This window comes from Syngnathus typhle, linkage group LG17 (assembly GCF_033458585.1).
Source record: "Syngnathus typhle isolate RoL2023-S1 ecotype Sweden linkage group LG17, RoL_Styp_1.0, whole genome shotgun sequence".
NCBI classification, from domain to species: Eukaryota; Metazoa; Chordata; class Actinopteri; order Syngnathiformes; family Syngnathidae; genus Syngnathus; species Syngnathus typhle.
The window spans coordinates 7,836,584-7,856,367 of record NC_083754.1 but is presented as its reverse complement, the minus strand read 5'-3'; the positions used below and the strand labels follow the sequence as shown (position 1 = coordinate 7,856,367).

General features: G+C 50.7%; 3 protein-coding genes across 3 annotated transcripts; all 3 read left to right on the top strand.

Moving 5' to 3' along the window:
- Nucleotides 1–136: 136 nt before the first annotated feature.
- Nucleotides 137–3,796, top strand: LOC133170582 (somatostatin receptor type 5-like). Its single transcript, XM_061303625.1, has 3 exons — nucleotides 137–1,288; nucleotides 2,039–2,737; nucleotides 2,801–3,796. Exons 2-3 carry the CDS (start codon nucleotides 2,060–2,062, stop codon nucleotides 3,476–3,478), a joined length of 1,356 nt encoding a protein of 451 aa, XP_061159609.1. The 5' UTR covers nucleotides 137–1,288; nucleotides 2,039–2,059; the 3' UTR covers nucleotides 3,479–3,796.
- A 466-nt stretch (nucleotides 3,797–4,262) lies between these two features.
- Nucleotides 4,263–7,805, top strand: LOC133170581 (zinc finger protein 260-like). Its single transcript, XM_061303624.1, has 5 exons — nucleotides 4,263–4,573; nucleotides 4,701–4,837; nucleotides 4,965–5,111; nucleotides 5,871–6,272; nucleotides 6,492–7,805. The coding sequence occupies exons 1-5, from the start codon at nucleotides 4,411–4,413 to the stop codon at nucleotides 7,608–7,610; spliced, it is 1,968 nt and encodes a 655-aa protein (XP_061159608.1). The 5' UTR covers nucleotides 4,263–4,410; the 3' UTR covers nucleotides 7,611–7,805.
- Nucleotides 7,806–9,434: 1,629 nt separating this feature from the next.
- LOC133170712 (xylosyltransferase 1-like) lies at nucleotides 9,435–19,673 on the top strand. Its single transcript, XM_061303834.1, has 11 exons — nucleotides 9,435–9,944; nucleotides 13,473–13,878; nucleotides 14,622–14,797; nucleotides 14,868–15,070; nucleotides 15,559–15,639; nucleotides 15,707–15,923; nucleotides 16,045–16,221; nucleotides 16,884–17,158; nucleotides 17,654–17,849; nucleotides 17,962–18,298; nucleotides 18,401–19,673. Exons 1-11 carry the CDS (start codon nucleotides 9,645–9,647, stop codon nucleotides 18,727–18,729), a joined length of 2,697 nt encoding a protein of 898 aa, XP_061159818.1. The 5' UTR covers nucleotides 9,435–9,644; the 3' UTR covers nucleotides 18,730–19,673.
- The last annotated feature ends 111 nt before the right edge of the window (nucleotides 19,674–19,784 follow it).

The window sequence follows — 19,784 nt, the reverse complement described above, 5'->3', positions numbered from 1 at the left end:
AAATCTCCCAAGGTTTTGTCATTCGACATGCGGTTCCGTTGCCGTGGTTACCAGGCTACCACAATCAGATAACCTCGTTAGACGAGGCGCTCTCACGCTAACACGCTAACAAATGGCATGCTCAAGATGTTATACAAAAGGGCTCCAAGGCCTTGAAATAGAAATGCTTCCTTGCTTTTCACATTTCATAATAACCACACAAACGTTGTTGCTATACGACTCTGAACAAAAGAACTCTTGGATTTTCATTCCGCATGTGAAAAATTTTCAGATTACGAGTGACCGGAACAAAGGTTATCGACCTAATTGAGGAACATGCAGCCTCAACTGATTTCAGTAAAAAGTTGAGCATTCTGTCCCAACATAAGAGGACATAAGTGGTTAGCTCGCTTCTCTTTGTTGCTATTAGCGACAACCGAATATTTTAACAAAGCAACTCTTCGCTTGGATTCCTTATGCCTTTGCTTTTCTTCTTAGCACATTGTTGTCCTCATCTTAACACAACTTATTCTTCCTTCTGACTCATAAATGCCCTTGAACACTTCTCCGAAATGTGTGGCTCTTTAAACTTTTTGTTAATAGACCTTTGGAATTTTCATCTGAAAATGGATTTGTAGGAGGCTCGGTGGTGCACTGGGTAGCGTGTCCGCCTCACAGTTAGGAGGGTGCGGGTTCGATTCCCCCTCCGGCCGTCCCTGTGTGGAGTTTGCATGTTTTCCCCGTGTCAGCGTGGGTTTACTCTGGGCACTCTGGTTTCCTCCCACATCCCCAAAACATGCTTGGTAGGCCGATTGAGCAAGCCAGATTGTCCCGAGGTGCGAGTGCAAATGGTTGTTTGTATCTGCGTGCCCTGCGAAATGGATGGATGGATGGAAAATGGATTTGTTGCCTTTTGGAATAAGATTTTAACAAAACGCAGGGAAGGTAACGGGCTTTGTATAGTTTACATCCAAAGGAAAAAAAAAAAGAGTAATATTGAAAAAGCATATTGCTTGTGATTGTTTTTCTGACTAGATGCTCCTTTTTAAAAGTCAGATCCTGGATGACATTTTTCTTTCCAGAAAGTGCACTCACTGCAGTCTCCCTTGTGACGCGCCCATGCACGCGCACAGAATGGGATCCTAACACCTCCCACTTGACTAGAGCAGTGTCTCCTAGTTACAAGCAGAGAATCTGCAACGACGACGGCAGTTGCGCTCATGATGCAACGTGGACTTGAGGTAACCGAAGCTGGTGACCGCTCGGGTTTGTCGCAGGTCTTGTGAGCACAAGACGAAATCGTCCAAAGGTAAGATGAGTTCTTTGAGCTTCAGCCACCCAAGCCGCAGTGAACACAGAGAGTGTCTGCACATATTTGCAAAAAATTAACACTTGATTTAGTAGGAATCGGGATGAATAACATTATCACTATGATTTGCAATGCAAAGATCGATGCGCTCGGCAAGAGCCGTACAAACTTAATGAAAAAAAAATTCAGATTGCCAAATGATGCAAATGAGTGCAAAGTGGCAAGTAGATTATTGTCAGTGATATAAACATAAATTTTTATTCACTCAAAATAGAGAGCATATGCCATTGTTGATATGCAATTTAGAGATAATGTGTGAAATTCCCTAAGCAAAGCCATTTGAAAAGTGCATGCAAATTGAGAGGCAAGAATTATGGATAAAATCTTACACAATGTTTCTCATCAGTCAGATTGATGATGCGGGTTTTGTTGTATGTGAGCTGAACACGTGTGTGTGCAAGTGTGCATGCGCACATGTGTGTGTGAGAAGGTTCTCCCCCAAGCTTTCAAGTCCTGCTGACCTTTGGGATGGATGCCAAACAACCTGCTGACATTTTGTCTTCCAATGTTAGCGCAGTTAGCATTTAGCACATGTTAGTGATCATCCAAATCCAATGAAGACCCGCCTGTTTACATCACCCTTAAAAATAAATCATTTCCAGTGCACTCTAGTTTATCACGTACCAAAACCCAAATGTCAGAAATCCGCAGTCTTCACTTTTGACTGGGTGGTGACATTCTTTGTTAAAGCAAAGCTGCCGTTTTCCCGACATGGAGGCAGCGGTGGAGAACGCCAGCGTACCATTTGAGGAACTTGCTCTCCTTCTACCGAACGCCACTAATGTGACGGTGGCGGACGACGGGTCGGACCCCGGCGTGGAGGGCGTCCTGATCCCGCTCATCTACATAATCGTGTGTGTGATCGGTCTGGGCGGGAACACGCTGGTCATCCACATCGTGCTGCATCACTCCAAGACGGAGTCAGTGACCAACATGTACATCCTCAACCTGGCCATTGCCGACGAGCTCTTCATGCTGGGCCTGCCCTTCCTGGCCGTGCAGAACTCGCTGCAGGCGTGGCCCTTCGGCGCTTTCATGTGCCGGCTGGTGATGACGGTCGACTCCATCAACCAGTTCACCAGCATCTTCTGCCTGACGGTTATGAGTGTGGACCGCTACCTGGCGGTGGGCCACCCCGTCCGCGCAGCCCGGTGGCGGCGCCCTCGCGTGGCCAAGGCAGTCAATGGCACTGTGTGGGCGCTGTCCTTTCTGGTGGTCCTGCCCGTGGTGGTCTTCGCTAACATCCAGAAGACGGGCGGCACCTGCAACATCCTGTGGCCGGCTCCCGCCAAGGTGTGGAGGGCGGCCTTCATCCTCTACACCTCCACACTGGGCTTCCTGTGCCCGCTGCTCATCATTTGCCTGTGCTACCTGCTCATCGTCTTCAAAGTATGTCCGCCGGCCTCACGGATGGATCCATGTCCTTAAACGTAACCCTCTTTTTGCTCGAAGGTGCGCAGCTCGGCCAAGAAGGTCCACGCCGCCTCGGCCAAGCGCCGCAAGTCGGAACGCAAGGTGACGCGCATGGTTGTGATCGTGGTGGCCGTCTTCGTCCTGTGCTGGTTGCCCTTCTACGGGCTGAACATGCTCAACCTACTGGTGGCGTTGCCTCCCGAGTATCACGGTCTCTACTACTTTGTGGTGGTGCTGGGCTACGCCAACAGCTGCGCCAACCCTGTGGTCTACGGCTTCATGTCGGACAACTTCAAGAGGGGCTTCCGCAAAGCCCTCTGCCGCGCCACCCGCAAGGTGGAAGACCACCAAGCCGTCCGCCCCCAGCCGTCACAGGAGGGGGGAAGGCGGGCACCGGTACCCCGGGAGAGCCTGAGGCGAGGACTTCGCGAAGACGACGACGACAACATCTCAGAAATGACGCAAGTCTTGCGAATCCCTCAAAGTGCAACGACTGGCTGCCCGTCGCAAGGTTTGGAGCCTTTGCTGGCCGGCCTCGAGGCCTTTGAGCCGAATGCCCGGGGACCCATGCCAGATCTCGGCGGGAGGGACGCCACTGGGAGGGACCTCGAGGTCTCACTAGCGACACCTTTGCTGGGAAATGCTGCAAACGGGAGTGCAAAAACGATGCCTGATGACAACGTCGAGCACAGCAACTTGGAAGTCATGAACTTGTAATTTGAAGGCAGTGCAGTGAACATCTTGTGATTTGTCAATAAGTGCTTTGGCTGGCAACCAGAACAGTTCATCTATATTTGTCCCCACATTGGCTGGCAAGAATTTGTGTCCTGAAATTGTTTGCCTTTCTCCTGTGTTCTCTGAGTGTTGTCGTAAATGTGTCTGAAATCCTGCAAGGTGATTTCGTCTACGTTCAGGTGTTGGTCGTGATGGTGGCTTGAGTGTGATGTGACTCATCCGTTTTGTGCCCGTGAGTCACTCGGTGACAATATGCACTCTTGTACCACTCTCACGCACTAATTAAAAACTCTTACTGTGTGTGTGTGTGTGTGTGTCTGTGCGTGTGTGCGTTGGTTATTGTGATGGAACTCCTGATAACGCTGCAGTCCCGCCAGTCAAGAGCCACTCATCATGTGAAGTGTTGATTAAAAGTCTGGAGACTTTCCCAGTGATCTGATTGCTTCTATTCATCTCAAATGCACGGTGCGCACATTCCTGTGTTTTGTGATTTTGTTTATCAGAGAGAGACGGAGAGAAAAAATCTGCAATCATGGTATAATAAAAAAAGTACCGTTAATATTTTGGTTTTATAATCCACCCGTGATAGATACTACCGTTAATGCATGAACACTTTTTAATTTAGCACATCAAGAACAAGTACATCAGAACTGCGGCGAAAGTAATCCCGATAGTAAAAACGTTGGTGAAAATGCATGCGTTTGTCAGTAGTTTCTCAAGGATTCCGCTAGGGGGCGGCACCGCGATGCTTAGAAAGCAGCATGCTGCTCGGTCTGCAGTGAAAGAAGTAAACCACGCCGGAAGTGGATCGCTCTCCTTTTCAGACTCAATATTTGAGCGTCAGGGTGCCACCAAAGCAGCATTTCTTCGTCGTATTTTCAACAACCGCCGCCGCCCGAGTGTCCCCTTGCGTCATGTCGAACTTCCAGCAGCTCCAGGCGGCCGTCAACGAGCGTCTGCGCGCGGCCGCCGAGGAGATCTTTGAGGCGGTCAGAGGTACCATCGTCGGCCTGGAGGACGAACTGCTGCGCTCAAGGCTTGAGCTCGAGCGACACCAAAGACTTGCAGTACACAAAGGTTTGTTTCCATGATACTATGAACAGGGTCAACTCCGGTCATCTTAGTTCTCTTCGCAAGTGGAATGCATACTATATAGACGTGGAACAGTAATTGATTAACTGATAACTAATCGATTATCGCCTAGATACAGTCCCGCTGTCTGTGTCGGTGCCACTTGGAGGTCTGGAGATGCAGGACGAGGATGAAGAAAAGAGAGAAGACGAGCCATGCGATCCCGACTGGAAAGCGCCGCTCGAGCAGGATCCTACCACTGTTGACCGGGTGAGTTCTGCCCAGCTGTGTTTATACCAGATCCTACTAGTTCCTGCTACTCGTAGCACCCTTCAAGACACACTGTAACTAGCATGTGGACACCTGAGCTGAACGAGGCCACCATCAACATGTACAGAGTGTGGAAGCAGAAGATAAGATAAGCAGCTCCCCCGTTCCGTGCGACCATGACAACAACGAGATGGCGCACCAAGTGGAAGTGATGTGCGATGGCGACATCGGCAACGGTGACGACGACCAAGCGTCGCTAAGCACGCCAGGCCAGGTAAGTAGGCAAAGGGAAAAAAGACATTCATGAAACATAAGACGATATCATGACTAGAGATGCACCGATCCGATATCAACAAAATAGATGGATCGGGTATCGGAAAATGCAGCCGATCTGTGAGCCGATACTTTCCTTAATCTATTGGGACGCGGGCTACGTCATACGTCAGCAGCACGTGTGCCGCATGCCACGAGAGTTTTCTAAACAAACGCAAACATGGAGCGAACGTTCGCTTCTCTTCCCCGGGTTGCTAAGCGGACGTCAAACCCTGTGCGTTCGCTTCTCTTCGGGTTGCTAATGGGACGTCAAAGGCTGCGCGTTCGCTTCTCTCCCGAATGGGGTGGGGGGGGGTTCTAATCGGATGTCAAACGCTGCGTGTTCGCTTCTCTTCCGGGGGGGTGTAATGGGACGTCAAACGCTTTGTGTGGCGGGCTCCATCTAGTGTGGAAACTGAGAAGCTGAGCTCAAGCTTCTTGTGCGGGCCATATTCAATTATGTTTTCAGAATTTGCTGCGGGCCAATAAAAACTGGACCGTTAGTTTGGACACCCCTAATTTAGAGCAAAGAACTGTGTAGTCTGCCTGATGCCATTGCCTTTGGTCTTTTCTGTTCCACATGTAGAGTTATGTAGCTTGTTAAGTCAACCATAATATCGGATCGGTATCGGGTATCGACCGATACGCAAAGCCACGGTATCGGTATCGAGACTGAAAAAGTCGGATCGGTGCATCTCTAATCATGACTTGTCCTGTGAAGGACAGCGACGAGGAGTGGCAGCCCAGCGAGAGCGACGAGTCGAAGAAGAAATCGGCGCCCAAGGCCACCTTTAGCTGCAAAGTTTGCGGGAAGAGCTTCCATGCTATCATCTCGCTGGCCAATCACAGCGAGGTGCACCCCAAGGACGTGTGCGGTGTGTGCGGCCAATGCTTCGACTCGGATGAGAGCTTCAAGCGCCACCTCAAGACGCATCAGAGGGGCAAGGTGTGCGTTGTGTGCGGCAAAGGCTTCGGTACGGCCAAGGCGCTGGAGATGCACGTCCGCGTGCACACGGGCGAGAAGCCCTTTGAGTGCGGCGACTGCGGGAAAGCCTTCAACTGTCGCCACAACCTGACCAGACACATGCGCCGGCATACGGGAGAGAAACCCTACACCTGCCAGGTATGCACGGCTGAGCCTTCCGTACTGTTCTGATCCACTTTCCTGTCTGCAATGTTTGTTTTTGTTTCCAATTCATCAACTAAGCGGCAGATTAGTCAATCATTCAAGTCATTAACTCATTCACTGATCAATTTTAACTGACTGTGAATGAGTTAATCCCAAGTTGCAGGCCTACTAACTCGGAGCGTCGGCCTAAAGACTAAATTGACTCAACTGCAGGTATGCGGCCAGCAATTCAGTGACCATTCCACCAGGAAGCGCCATCTGCTGGCCCATGAGAGCATTGCGGACGGTGAGCCAAGGGAGTGCCAGGGCGGCGTCCGGCAGCCCAAGGAGGGTGGCGCGGTGTGCGTGGTGTGCGGTAAAAGCTTCCACGCCGTCAGTTCTCTGGTCAACCACACCGCCGAGCACCATTCTGACTGCGGTGTGTGCGGCGCCCAAGCCGACGACCTGGCGGCGCACCTACAGACGCACGGCAGTGGCAAAGCCTGCGAGGTGTGCGGCAAACGCTTTGACAGTTCTCGTGTCCTGGAAACACATATGCGCGTGCACACGGGCGAGAAGCCCTTTGTGTGCGGCGACTGCGGCAAAGCCTTCAACTGCCAACACAACATGCGGCGCCACATGCGCACGCACACGGGCGAGCGGCCGTATGCCTGCGACCAGTGCGGCAAGCTCTTTAACGACCACTCGGCCCGGATGCGCCACCTGCTCCTGCACCGGAAGAAGGAGACGACGGCGACGACGACGGCGACGACGGCGGCGACGACGACGGCGACGACGGCGGCGACGGCGACGACGGCGGCGACGGCGACGGCGGCGGCGGGGCCGAGCCCCTCCAAGAAGAGCCGCGTCATCTGTGTGGTGTGTGGGCGCATGTTCCACGCACTGGTGGCGCTGGTCAACCACTGCGACAGCCACCAGACAGACTGCGGCATTTGCGGGGCTCACGCCGACGCCGGCGAGCAGATGAAGGCCCACCTGGCCACGCACCGAAACGGCAAAGTGTGCGAGGTGTGCGGCAAATGCTTTGACGGCCGCAGGGATCTGGACACGCACATGCGGGTGCACACGGGAGAAAAGCCCTTCCAGTGTAGTGTGTGCGGGAAGGCCTTCAACTGTCAACACAACATGACGCGACACATGCGCACACACACGGGCGAGAAGCCGTACGCGTGCGGCGTGTGCGGACGGCGCTTCAGCGACCGCTCGGCTCTGAGCAAGCACGGCGACGTGCACACGGGCCAGAAGGCGCACGCGTGCCAAGTGTGCGGGAAGGCCTTCTTCCGTAAGGCCAACCTCAGGTTGCACATGAAGTGCCACGGGGACCAACGGTGACGGCAAGCAATAAAAAAGAAATTTGGCTATTTTTGAGGCAAATTCTAGTTGGTCTTCCAGAAAACCTGCTGCATCACCTTGCTAACAGTTAACACACATCTTGCAGAAAAACAACACCAATGACAATTTGAATGTTGATCCAAGTAACACTGGTACTACAATTGGTCAACTTTTAATAAACCTTTATTCATATTTCGTGTTGAGCTTGGCTTTTTTTGCTGTATAGTAAAATACTATAATAATTTTAAATACTCTAAAATGATCTGCATGCTAAAGCTAAATTAATAGTTGGTTAATATTCATCTATTCTATTTGGGTTGTCAATTGTGTTTTTAAAATGTATTAAGTTGTCTGATTGTGTGCGTATATTTTGTATTTTATTTTGAGATTTATGATCTGACGACTCCACGTTTCACTAAATTAGCCGAATCGAACGTATTTTGTTATCGTCCAGTTTAATTCCTGGGAGTTTCTCGATGTTTTTCGTGAGGGCGGGGCTTCCTTTTTGTGTGCGTAAGCGCACGCACGTACACGTCGACGAAAACGTGGCCTTGTGTAAATAACGTAAGCAACAGCCACAAAAAAATAAATATACAACCTTCTTCGGTGTCTAACAGCCGCTTACTATGGACTTACTAATTTCCCCATTTGTTTTATGTCATTCCAGATTTGTGTGGGTATGCGTACACCGCTAAATACATACAAAACGCCCAGTTTTGAAGTACACACTACAATGTATGTTGCGCATTCTCTTCTCTGTTAGGTCAGATAAAGATGACATGATGCGGTTCTTCTAGTTTTGCGTCTACCACCGTGAGGTCGAGCGAGAAAGAGGATGCAATACAGCTGGGCCGAAGCCGACTTTGAGCTTCCGCCGGGGGTGGACCCGCTGGGCAGCGCGGTGCCCGAGGACGACCGACGTTACGTCATGTACCACGGGACCACTAGGCAGAGCGCCGAGCTCATCTTGTTGTCAGGATTCCGCCAGTCGCCCGACGGCATGCTGGGGCGCGGCGTCTATCTCAGCCGCGACCTGCAGAAGGCCAAGCGCTACCCACTCCATCATCCTGATGCCGACAAGGTTTTGGCAAGTTTGCTCTTCAAACCATAACCCCCCCCCCCCCAGCCCTGTTTCACGCTTTCACTATAAATAATGCATCTTAAAGGACTCAGTAATTAGTTCACGGTCAGGCCTGGTCTCTCTACCCGAAGAAATACAGGGAGCCACTATATTACGCCATCTGGCGTCATCTTGATGCCAAGGAAACAGTTTGAAATGATTTGAGGAGCTTCGTTCACTCAAAAGTAGCACTTTGGTACCCCTTTGTGGCACCAAAAGGCAATTGTGAACTTTTGGCAGCTCAGTTGTCACTTGTGGAGGGCTCGCTCACTTTGACTGCTTGTGAGGATGTGGACTTTGTGTTTTTTGTGTGTATGATGGATGGTTTGAAGGTGGTGCTGAAGGTGGCGGTGGACGTGGGCCGCGTGATCGCCATCAGCTACCAGGGGCACCCGCGACAGAAGACTTGGCACGACGGGCGCTTCGGCCCCGTCTTCGACACGGCCTGGGTGCCCCCACAGTGTGGCATGGTGCCCAGCGGACTGGAGGAAGACTGCGTGTGGGACCCCCAGCGGATCGCCATCCTCGACACCATCGTGCCAACGCCGCGCGTCATCGCATGAAGGTGACCGTCATGTTGTCACCATCAAGTGAAAGTAAAACAAAGACTTACTCTGTGCTTTTGTTTTGAAAGTGGCGCTTTTATTTTACATGCACACTTAGAAGAACGACATCGACTTGGCTCGTCTGTCAGCGTGGAAGGAAGAAGAACCAACGCAGCAGATGTGAAGAAATATGCATGCGATACAGTGTTGAGTTGACTCTCTGGCGGCCACGCGTGGCGTGGGCGTCCGCCTGCCACGCTCTCCTCTTTCCCTCCCGGTGCCAAAACCCCTCCCCTCCTCCCCGCTCGTCCCCCAGTCGTCCGCCGCCGCCGCCGCCAGCAGCCGCTCTCAAGCGGCGTCCAGGCGGCAATGAAGGCTCACGCGTGTCCCCGCAGGCTGGCTGTCAGTCTCCGCCTCCGCTCCCGGTCGGGGGTAGCGGCCGCAGCACTGGCCGTGCTGCTCATCCAGACTCTGCTGGTGTGGAACTTCACCAGCCTGGATGGCTCGTCCGGCGGAGAGCGAAGCGGCCGCGAGAAGCGAGCCGTCGGCCGGGACAAAGCAGACTGGCAGCCGCCCAGGAGCGGGCTGTTGCGGAGGACCGAGTCGCCGCCGCAGCCTTCGCAGCCGCCGGAGCTGGGAAACGCTGTCGGAAGACACAAGCTCCGAGCCGTAAGTGCTCTCTTTGTCCATGTCTAGGTGGCTGTATGTTTGTTTCTGCATGTGTTTGGACGCTTGCGAGTGATGTGCGGGCAGCGGATGTCGCGCTCTGGCAGCTGTGGGCAACTAGCGGGCAGAAGTCCACTCAGAAAAGAGGCAATTGAACGTAGCAATAGCTTGACAGACAGCCCAAAAGTCTATTGGAAAATATTCTTTCACACATTATGACAGGCGCTAACAGGCATGGGAGACTCCCAAATAAACGCCGATTGGTAAAAGTCAGCACACTTGTTCTGGAAATATATACATTTGTACAATTCGTGCTAAAGTTATCCAGAAAAATCTATGGTCGGCAAGTTTGTCAAGAGAGTTTTGTGCCAGCCTGCTTAATGTCGACTGTGTAATGATAACATACGCAAATGTGAACGAAATGTCAACCATTTGTAACGCTATTAAAAAATGTCTCATTTATGAAGGTTTTTTTTGGAAACTTGACATCAAATTCAAAGTTGGGAGTTCAGAAAGTTACTGTACTCTTATAATGTTATGCATTTTAATATATATAGCATATATTTAATATATACAATGACTAGTATTACTGCTGCACTGATGAGATCAGAGACGCACACTAAAGCAGCAGCATTTAATTGATGCAGTATGACAAAAAATAGGTGGAATTCTTTTCATTCTATTCATTATGTCAGTACTCTTATTTTAATGTTGAGTAATTACGGAGATGCTAATTTTCGCTTGCCCGTCAGTGGTGTTTTACTTCGTACGTTAGCATTAAGCTGGTGCGTTGAAGTGAAATTGGAGGTTTTCCCACCCCCAGGTGAAGAGTGAAGTCTTGCGGTTTTGCCTCGCTACTTCTTGTTTTGCTTCGGTGAGGAAGGCGAGGGTGGGGCCGCCCTTGCTTTTTTACATCCTTTCATTATACTGCACCCGTTCCCTCTCATCTTCCCTTTGTGTGTGTGTGTGTGATGTGACATTAAAAGTGCGGCGGGCCAGACGTGGCATTTGACGTTTGGGGTGAATGACGCAAAATGGTGGACGTGGTTCTTGCAATCGTAACTTGGGACAAAATGTCCTCCGTCCTGAAGGTGGTGCCATATGAAGCGAGTCTACATTCCAAGGCCAATGCCGCAATTGGGTGTAACCAGTGACTTGATGAAAGTTCACTGGAAGTTGCTTGTGATGTAATGAAAGGCCACTGTTAGCTGCTTGCTGGTCGCCACGGTGACGGCACCACTGGCCCTAGCTCACCTATCGTGAGAAAAGACTTTTCTAGTCTTTGTTTTGCGCTCTCAGGACCCCCGATGCTCGCCCGCCTGCCCGCCGACCTGTCAACGGGCACATTTAAGTCTTGCGTCGCTATGGCAGCAGTGGGCCAAACGCCGAACTGACCCTGCTGGGACCAGTCGACACTCATGTGGATGACTTTAAAACAGGGCTGTGGACTCGGTCGGATTTTTGCACCGAGTCCGAGTCCGTCCTCTTGACCACGAGTGCGAGTGTCCATTTTTTCTGTTAATTCATGTGACTGCTTAGTCTTTATTCAAGGCTAATTTAGATCAAAATCTAAATAATTACAACAGTTTTGTGATGGCTTTGTCTTTATTAAACATATAAATGAATATAATAAACAGATACTTTCAAGTTTTAATCATTAATTACACCATTGTAGCTCAGACATTTATCTAAACACAAATAATTAGTGACGACCCCACAACTATCGAAACACATCAATGATATAAGCTGGGTGACATAATCGTCCTTGACATTGGTACATAATGTAAAAAATTAGCCTAAATGCAACTCAACGTGGCCGCATTGATCGTAATTTACGCTCCGTTTCCCCCCCCCAAATCTAGAGGCAAAACATTGTTCTCTCGCTGCTCCCGGGTTCTTCCATCTTGGCTGCGTGCGGGGCATTGTGGGTCTTGTACGTGCACGCACGCAGGCGCCTGCGCGGGTGTGCACGCAACAATTTAATTTGTCTTCATAACAAGCAAGCAGGGCTGTGGACAGTATTCCTACGCGCATTCTCAGCAGCATGATGAAAATAAAATGGAACGTATTTTTTTTATTGTCGGACTCGGTGGACTCGGTCAAAATCAGCTCCGAGTCCGAGTCCGGCAAAAATGACCGAGTCCGACCGAGTCCGAGTCCCCGAGTCCGAGTCCACAGCCCATCTTTAAAACAACAAGTTTTCATCATTTTGACATCAACAACAAGCCCCGAACTCAAATCAATAATTTCAAGTTTTGCCAATGTAGATAATAAAAGCCCTCCAGATGGCTGGAAAGTGATCCGAAAGCTAAATGGGCGGCTAAAACGCAGATGAAGATGAAGCAGCTTTCCCACCGGACGGATGAGCCGGGATTACGACAGGATTATAATCCATCGCTCTATTCTCAAAAAAACAAAATTTCACATTGTAGTTTTCGGGTTTTTGTGTTGGCGTATTTTGTGTGTCCCCTGACTGGACAAGCAAAAAGTCACAGCAACTTTTTTATTTTTAATCCTATTGATGTGATGACTCAATTGCCGGTTTTAAAAATAAATTGTGGCCTTTGAACACTAAAATTCCACATCTGCTCTATTGTGAGTGGGTATGTGTGTGTGTTTGTGTAGGTGTGCGTGTGTGAGTGAGTGAGTGAGTGAGTGTGTGTGAGTGATGGTGGGAGTCGCCCAAGTACGGTGCCGTCTACGTGAGTGTAAATGTTTTTTTTTTAAGGCAAACAGCTCGATGTCAATGTCCTGAGTGTTCTCACTTAGTGTTTGTATTAGTGTTGGCCTCCAACCAGCGGGGGCAGCGCATGCTGAAGTGGCGCCATCTTGCAAACAGAAGTCATTTGAAAACATTTTGAGATTGAATCTCACGTTCCTTTCACACATTCATATTCTGTAGCAATCCAGTCACTCACTCAATTTCACGGCCCACACAAAAAGAACAGATGGCAGATTCAAACCCAGAACTTCTGGTCTTTGAGACCAGACTTTGTTCCCGCTAGTGCTGCCATTTTCACGTTTGTTCGTCCGCATGCCTGCCTGCCATTCCTCGGAGCTGACTTAATGAAAGCTTGCATGCGTAGCCCATGGGGGACACGCCCTCTTGGGCGTGCGCGCGTCACGCATGTTCGCTTAAACAGGACGACTCACACCGAAGACAGATATAGCACCATGTGGGATATGAAAATAGTCACCGAAGTCATGTGGTCTAGCGCACACACACATGCACACTCGCACACACACACGCGCATACACTCTCATTGTGACAAAAGTAAAGTTGGTCCACCTGCGTGAGCACAGGGGTTAAAGGTCATCTATTATTATTTTGCAGGAAGTAAAGCATGTAGTGGCAGCATGAAGCCTTCGGAACATTCAAAATGCAACTTTGACAGCAACGTCGCAATTACATTTGAAATAGTTTAAATTTAAAATGACATCAAAGCTGAATGATGCCTGTCAAAAGTTCAATTTCATTAAATGTTAGGTAGCATCTTACTAAAGGCAATCACTCTCTGTCTCCCCCTTCAGGACATTTACCGCTCGCACCGGCCCAAAGAGAAGCGATATCTGTCCCCCGACAGCAACAACAACGAGAACTCGGTCCCCAAAGACTTGGAGCACGTGGACGGCGCCCACCTGGGAAAACCACGCCAGCGACCCGACGGCAAAACGCAAAACGTGCCGGCAAAAGCGGCCGAGCGAGCTGTCGCGCTCCCTCGGGCGGCAATTGGTGGCTGGTCGTCGACAGTGCCGTCGAGCATAGCCCCCTCGCCGGCATCACTGACCAAGTGCGAGATGGGCAGCAAAGAAGTCATTTCGGCGCTGTCGCGGGCCAAAAGTCGTGAGTGTCGTCAGCGGATTGCCGACGTCTACTGCCGCCACAAGGACAACGTCCTCATGCCGACTAAACTACCCACCTACTGCCCCCTGCAGGGTGAGACGAGCACACACACACACACCTGGATGTGAAATGCATTTCCACTTGGGCCTGACTTTTGTTGGCACCTGATTCCACTTGTGTGCAGCATAACAGCTGCAGCACCATGTTGGGTTTGAAAACCGGGCTCCACTAATGGCATTGTTTGTCGATTTGTTGATGGGGACCATTTTTTTTTTTTTTATCTGTGTCCACACAAGGCTGTGTGTCGTCAGATGAGCGGAAAACCAACGTCAGCACGTTTGTCTTTGCACACGTGTGGACGTGTCCTTTGTCCAAACGGAAAAGGCCAGTATGCGTCTGTGAGATCTTCCGACGTAATTACACCCTCATCCCACTTATTCTGGGATGTGCTGACTAATGACTTCCATGTCGGCGCTTTTTATTTTTGATGGCGGGCCCCACCCGAAGCCAAAACTAACCCCCAATCCCACTCTCAACCGGCAGGCAGGGCGGGAGCCTCGCCTTTGACATGGCAATGGGGGGGGGGGGGGGGGGCGTCCTCCCCACGGTGGGCCAGCCTGTAGTTAGTGGTGACAATCCCTCAAGCCCTGGCAGCCCACCCCGGTCACGCAACACGTGATGAGAATGTCACGGATGAGCAAACATTGGAGCCACATGAGGTGCAAGAGCACGTGGGCCAACTCATTCATCGATGACATGAAAGGAGAAAAGGACCCAATGAAGTTCTCATTCCCTTCACTGTATGAATTCACTGACTGACTCCTCCCTCCTGGCAGGAAAAGTGAGCGTGAACATCCAATGGGACGAGGAGGACGCGTCGGAGCGTGCAACGTCGTCGCCGGTGCGTCTGGCCTTCGTGCTGGTGGTGCACGGGCGTGCCTCACGCCAATTCCACCGCCTCTTTAAGGCCATCTACCACACGGCGCACTTCTATTACATCCACGTGGACCAGGTGACATGCCGCACACACGCACCGTGACATCATCGCCGCTAACCCCCTCCAACCCGCCCCCTCCTCCCAGAGGTCGGACTTCCTTCACCGCGAGGTGACTCTGCTGGCCGGCCAGTACGCCAACGTACGCGTGACGCCGTGGAGGATGGCCACCATCTGGGGCGGCGCCAGCTTGCTGGCCATGTACCTGCGCGCCATGGAGGACCTCCTGGACATGCACGATTGGTCCTGGGACTTCTTCGTCAACCTCAGCGCCGCTGACTACCCAGTCAGGTGAGCCGAGCGGAGACTTATTTTCTCCAAATTCTTCACGATTTTAATGTTTATGTTGTAACTGTAAAGACAAAGAGATATATTTCCATGTTCGATAAGGGCATGCAGCACTCATATTGACGCCTCAGTCGCTCTGTGCAGTTATGGCGGAAAAAAAATAGCCCAGCCGATTTGCATGTCAATAGACGCATCCCCCCCCCCCTAAAATTGATGTCACAGTCATGGCAACATCAATAGCTACGACGTCAGCCAGCCCAAGGACATTGAGTCAATACAAAAAGATGTGTGTGTGTTTGTTGTCGGGCTGGGCTATGAATCCATTTCATTGATTTATTAGAGTGAATTGTTCATGACCACTTTTCCAAATTGATTATTTTTGCACTGTTACATGAACAAGATGAAGCCCTCAAGTCATTTTAAATGCAAGATTGGCCTGCCCTTGTGTGTGGTGTGTTTGGTTGTCGCCTAACCTTGCATTGTCCTGGCAGGACCAACGATCAGCTGGTGTCCTTCTTGTCCAAATATCGCCACCTCAACTTTATCAAGTCTCACGGACGAGACAACACCCGGTGAGCGACGCCCTCTAACCCCGCCCCCACCCCGAGGTAGCCGTCATCTTATTGGATGTCCTGTCAGTTTTATCCGCAAGCAGGGCCTGGACCGCCTCTTCCTAGAGTGCGATACGCACATGTGGCGTCTCGGGGACCGTAAAATCCCGGAAGGCATCGCCGTGGACGGCGGCTCCGACTGGTTCCTGCTCAACCGAGCCTTCGTGGAGTACGTGGTCCGATCCACCGATGAGCTGGTTGCCGGCTTGAAGCGGTTCTACGCCTTCACGCTTCTTCCTGCCGAGGTAGTAATCCTGTGAAGTTACTGACTTTCAACATTTCTAATCAAGTCAAATATGACGGGCTCTTATTTGTTAGTCCCAACGCCGTGCTAACACCTAACACGCTCTCCGCTGCCCCCTGCAGTCGTTCTTCCACACGGTGCTGGAGAACAGTGCCCTCTGTGGCAGCATGGTGGACAACAACCTGAGGCTGACCAACTGGAACCGCAAGCTGGGCTGCAAATGTCAGTACAAGCACATCGTGGATTGGTGCGGCTGCTCGCCCAACGACTTCAAGCCCGCCGACATGCCGCGCTTCTTGGTAAAACACACACACGCACTTTGAGGGGTAAAATGCAGCCCCCCTAGCCAGTGTGACTTAGCAATCATAGTTGCGGCAGACATGTCACTCACGAGTTTAACCACAAAAAAAGTCTCAAGAAGCCCCGCCCAAGACGTCATAGCAAGCCTACCATTTCGCTTTCAAGTGGCCATTTTTATGATTATCTTCCGACGGCGCAATGTTGTTATTAGAAGGTAAAGATTCGAGAGCGGCAGATGTATCGCAACACAAAGCGTTTGTCATCTATGGATATTTCTGGGCCTTAAAAAAAAAACTAGCAAAGATTCCCGTGTGTTGTGCCGTCCACTTTTCCACCCGCGCCGGGAATAACTTTGACAAATTAGCGGTGCGTCTGAGCCGCGGGCCTCCGGGAGCTGGCGGCTGATCCAGGAAGCAGCTGCTGTATTTTTAGACGCCTCCTGACTTCCAACCCATCATTAAAGCAACCTCGCGGACAGTCGCGGCTCATGCCACCGCTTTCTTGCCGTTAGGGGCGCCCAAGATTAAGGTTAAGATTATAAGATTTTTTTTTTTAGTAACAACCTTCATCAGTGGCCATGAAAGAGATCTGATATGTCGGTAGTCCTCTACTTGAAACTCTGACTTGCACACTTACGAGTTCCTCCTCCTTTTTGGGGCAGCAAACGTCGCGCCCCACCTTCTTTGCCAGGAAGTTCGAAGCCAGCGTCAGCCAGGAAATAATCAACCAACTGGACGCGCACTTGTTTGGGGCTCCGGCACCGGGCCTGCCGGGCCTGAGCGCGTACTGGGAGAACGTCTACGAGCGGGAGACGGACGGCGCAGACGGCTTGACGGACGCCGCGCTCAGCCACCACCACGCCTTTGCTCGCTTGGGCCTGGAGCGTGTGGCCGCCGCCGCCTCGCTGCGGGGTCGCGCTGCCCACGACACCTGCAGGTACCAAAATGTTGTGGTTGAAAAGTTGCCATCAATGACCGGGACGCTTAAAGGTCCCAAGGCAATGAACTCACCAGCAAAGCTCAACGTTCGCTACCGTTTGCCAACTTTTACCAATGCTAGCCAAGCTTAGCTTGTATGGGTGCACAATCGGCCTTCAGTTTCTGTATGAGTGTGTGAGTTTGTGTGAGTGCGTGCGTGCGTGTGTGTAGGTGTGTGTGTGTGCGTGTGTGTGTGTTTGAGTTGGTCTCCCTCACAAGCTACAAGGAACTCCTTGTTCATGTTTGGGTGGGACATGTGTCTGTGTGTGTCTGTTGAAGAAAGGTTTGTCTGTTACAAAACTTAAAATGTATTTGACTTCATCACCTCAAGCGTGTGTGTGTGTGTGTGTGTGCGTGTGTGTTAACTAAAAACCTCAACCCTGAAAAGTGTCTGTTTGCTAGGTGTAAAATGTTTACACGTTTGTTCGAGTCAATGTGCGTGTGTGCGTTTTAGGTACGAGGCAACAGGCCACCCCACGTCCGTGCACATGTACTTTGTGTCGGACCAGTTCCAGGGCTACCTGGTGCGCCACACGGCGCTCAACCGAGCCTCTGCTCAGACGGAGACTCTGGAGACCTGGGTGACTCCCCGGGAACTTTTTAGCTTCGGCGGACCCCCCAACCCTGTCAACAGGCTGCAGCACTTACAGGTTACACACAAAAATGGAGCTAAAAGCCAACAAAGCTGCTCTAAAAGCAAACTAGAACTTACTGAAGCTGGACAATTAGTGTTCCGTGCTTTGATTTGTCTGGCGTGTGTAGGTGGGGGCAGACTGGGACGCCAAGGAGCGCATGTTCCGCCGGCGCGGCGGGCCGCTGGGGCCCGAAGACGAGGTGTCGGCGGCGCAGCGATGGAGTCGTGCTGCGAATAACCTAACGGCGACAGTGGTGTGGATCGACCCCACCAACGTGATCGCCGCCACCTACGATATCCACGTGGACGCCAACGCAGACGTCACTCACTACCGCCCTCCGTTGGCGGCGCCGCTTCGCCCCGGCGTCTGGACCCTTAGGATCCTCAACCGCTGGAGTCCGCTGGGACAGACACGCTTTCTCATTGCTCCGTTGCAGTTTCGCCGGCGGCGGCCCATCACACAAGGTCTGAATGCAATGATAAATGTTAGAATGTTGTGATATAAAAACACCGGACCAAATTGGGTTTCAAAGGAAGTTTTTAGAATGATATATTGTTTGTTTGCAGAGGAGGCACGCGTGGCCCACGGCGGCCCGTCAGGTCGGACATACATGGAGCAGAGCTTCCACGGGCTGAACCCGGTGCTGCGCCTGCCGCTCAGCTTGAACGCGGTGGAGGAAGCGGAGGCCAACGCCGGTCTGACGGGAGAGCCGCTGCGCCGCTGGATGGACCACCTGCTGGCTGGTTTCTGGACGGCAGCCGGTGTGTGCTCTGCTGGCCCCGCCCCCTCCGCATGCCATGTCCTGCCGCTCTGCCGCCGTACCGCCTGGAGCTCGGACAGCCCTGACCCCAAATCCCAAGTGGGGCCGGCCGGGGTCGACGGCCGCATCAGGTAACCTCGGAACCTGGCACGGCGCCACTTTTGTTTTAAAGGTCCGCGCGCCTTCATCCTGCCACCTAAGCGCCGACAAGTTCAATAGTACAAGAACATTTTGCATTTCAATGATGTGGGAGGCATTTTCCTCCCACTCAAATTGATCATCTTTATTTATTTGGGAAATCATTTTTATTATATATGATACCAAAATGTTAATTAAAATGCATTTATTCATTTTATATTCTTTTTATCTCATTAAATAGGTGGTTTATTCTCATAATATGTTTTTATATAATAGTTCATTCCTAAATGAACTGGTTTATTATAATACATCAAATGTGGAGATTCAGATCATGATTGCAAATTTAATGAGTAGTTTTTAGTTTAAAAAATGAAAGCACAAGATTTTCTTGTCCCGTTTGGCTGTTTTCCTCATGTCATAAAAGAGCAAAACGGCCCTATGACTTTTGTTCACTTCCTGCTTGTTTCACAGAAAGTGATGTCACGACATCATTGTACACGAAAAAAATGGATGTGGTGTGCATGTGAGTGTGTGTAAAGTCCGGGCACTTTCCAGTGTTGGGCCCCCAAGGGGCAGCCGGTGCCTAGGTTGACACGAGAGACAAATGACAAAACAGCAAATATTTATTTATTTTGTTTTCTTTTCTGTTGGAATGTGTTGACAACATATTTATTGTCTGTTACCATGGCGATAGAAGAGCACTGGATACAACGTGCCTCAGAGTCCTTTGTGAGACTCACGATTAAAAACGACAAGCCAAAAGTTGAATGTGGTGAATGAAAGCTGAACACTGTGAGATTTCAAAGCTGCCTCACATTTTGGACTTTATTTAAGATGAGAAATTAATATAAATGAATGTCTATTTAAGTTTGTTGCTCATTTGTTATGAACTGAAAAGACTTTTTGTCGCTGCTCTTTGTCGTGCCTTTTGTGTTCCACATGGACACCTTCAAAAACTTTTGGAAACAAAATAAACAACTTAGACAAAGATATAATGTCCCTCTTTTTGTCTTTGTATTATATACAGAACTGCATTGCTGCCATGGTCACAC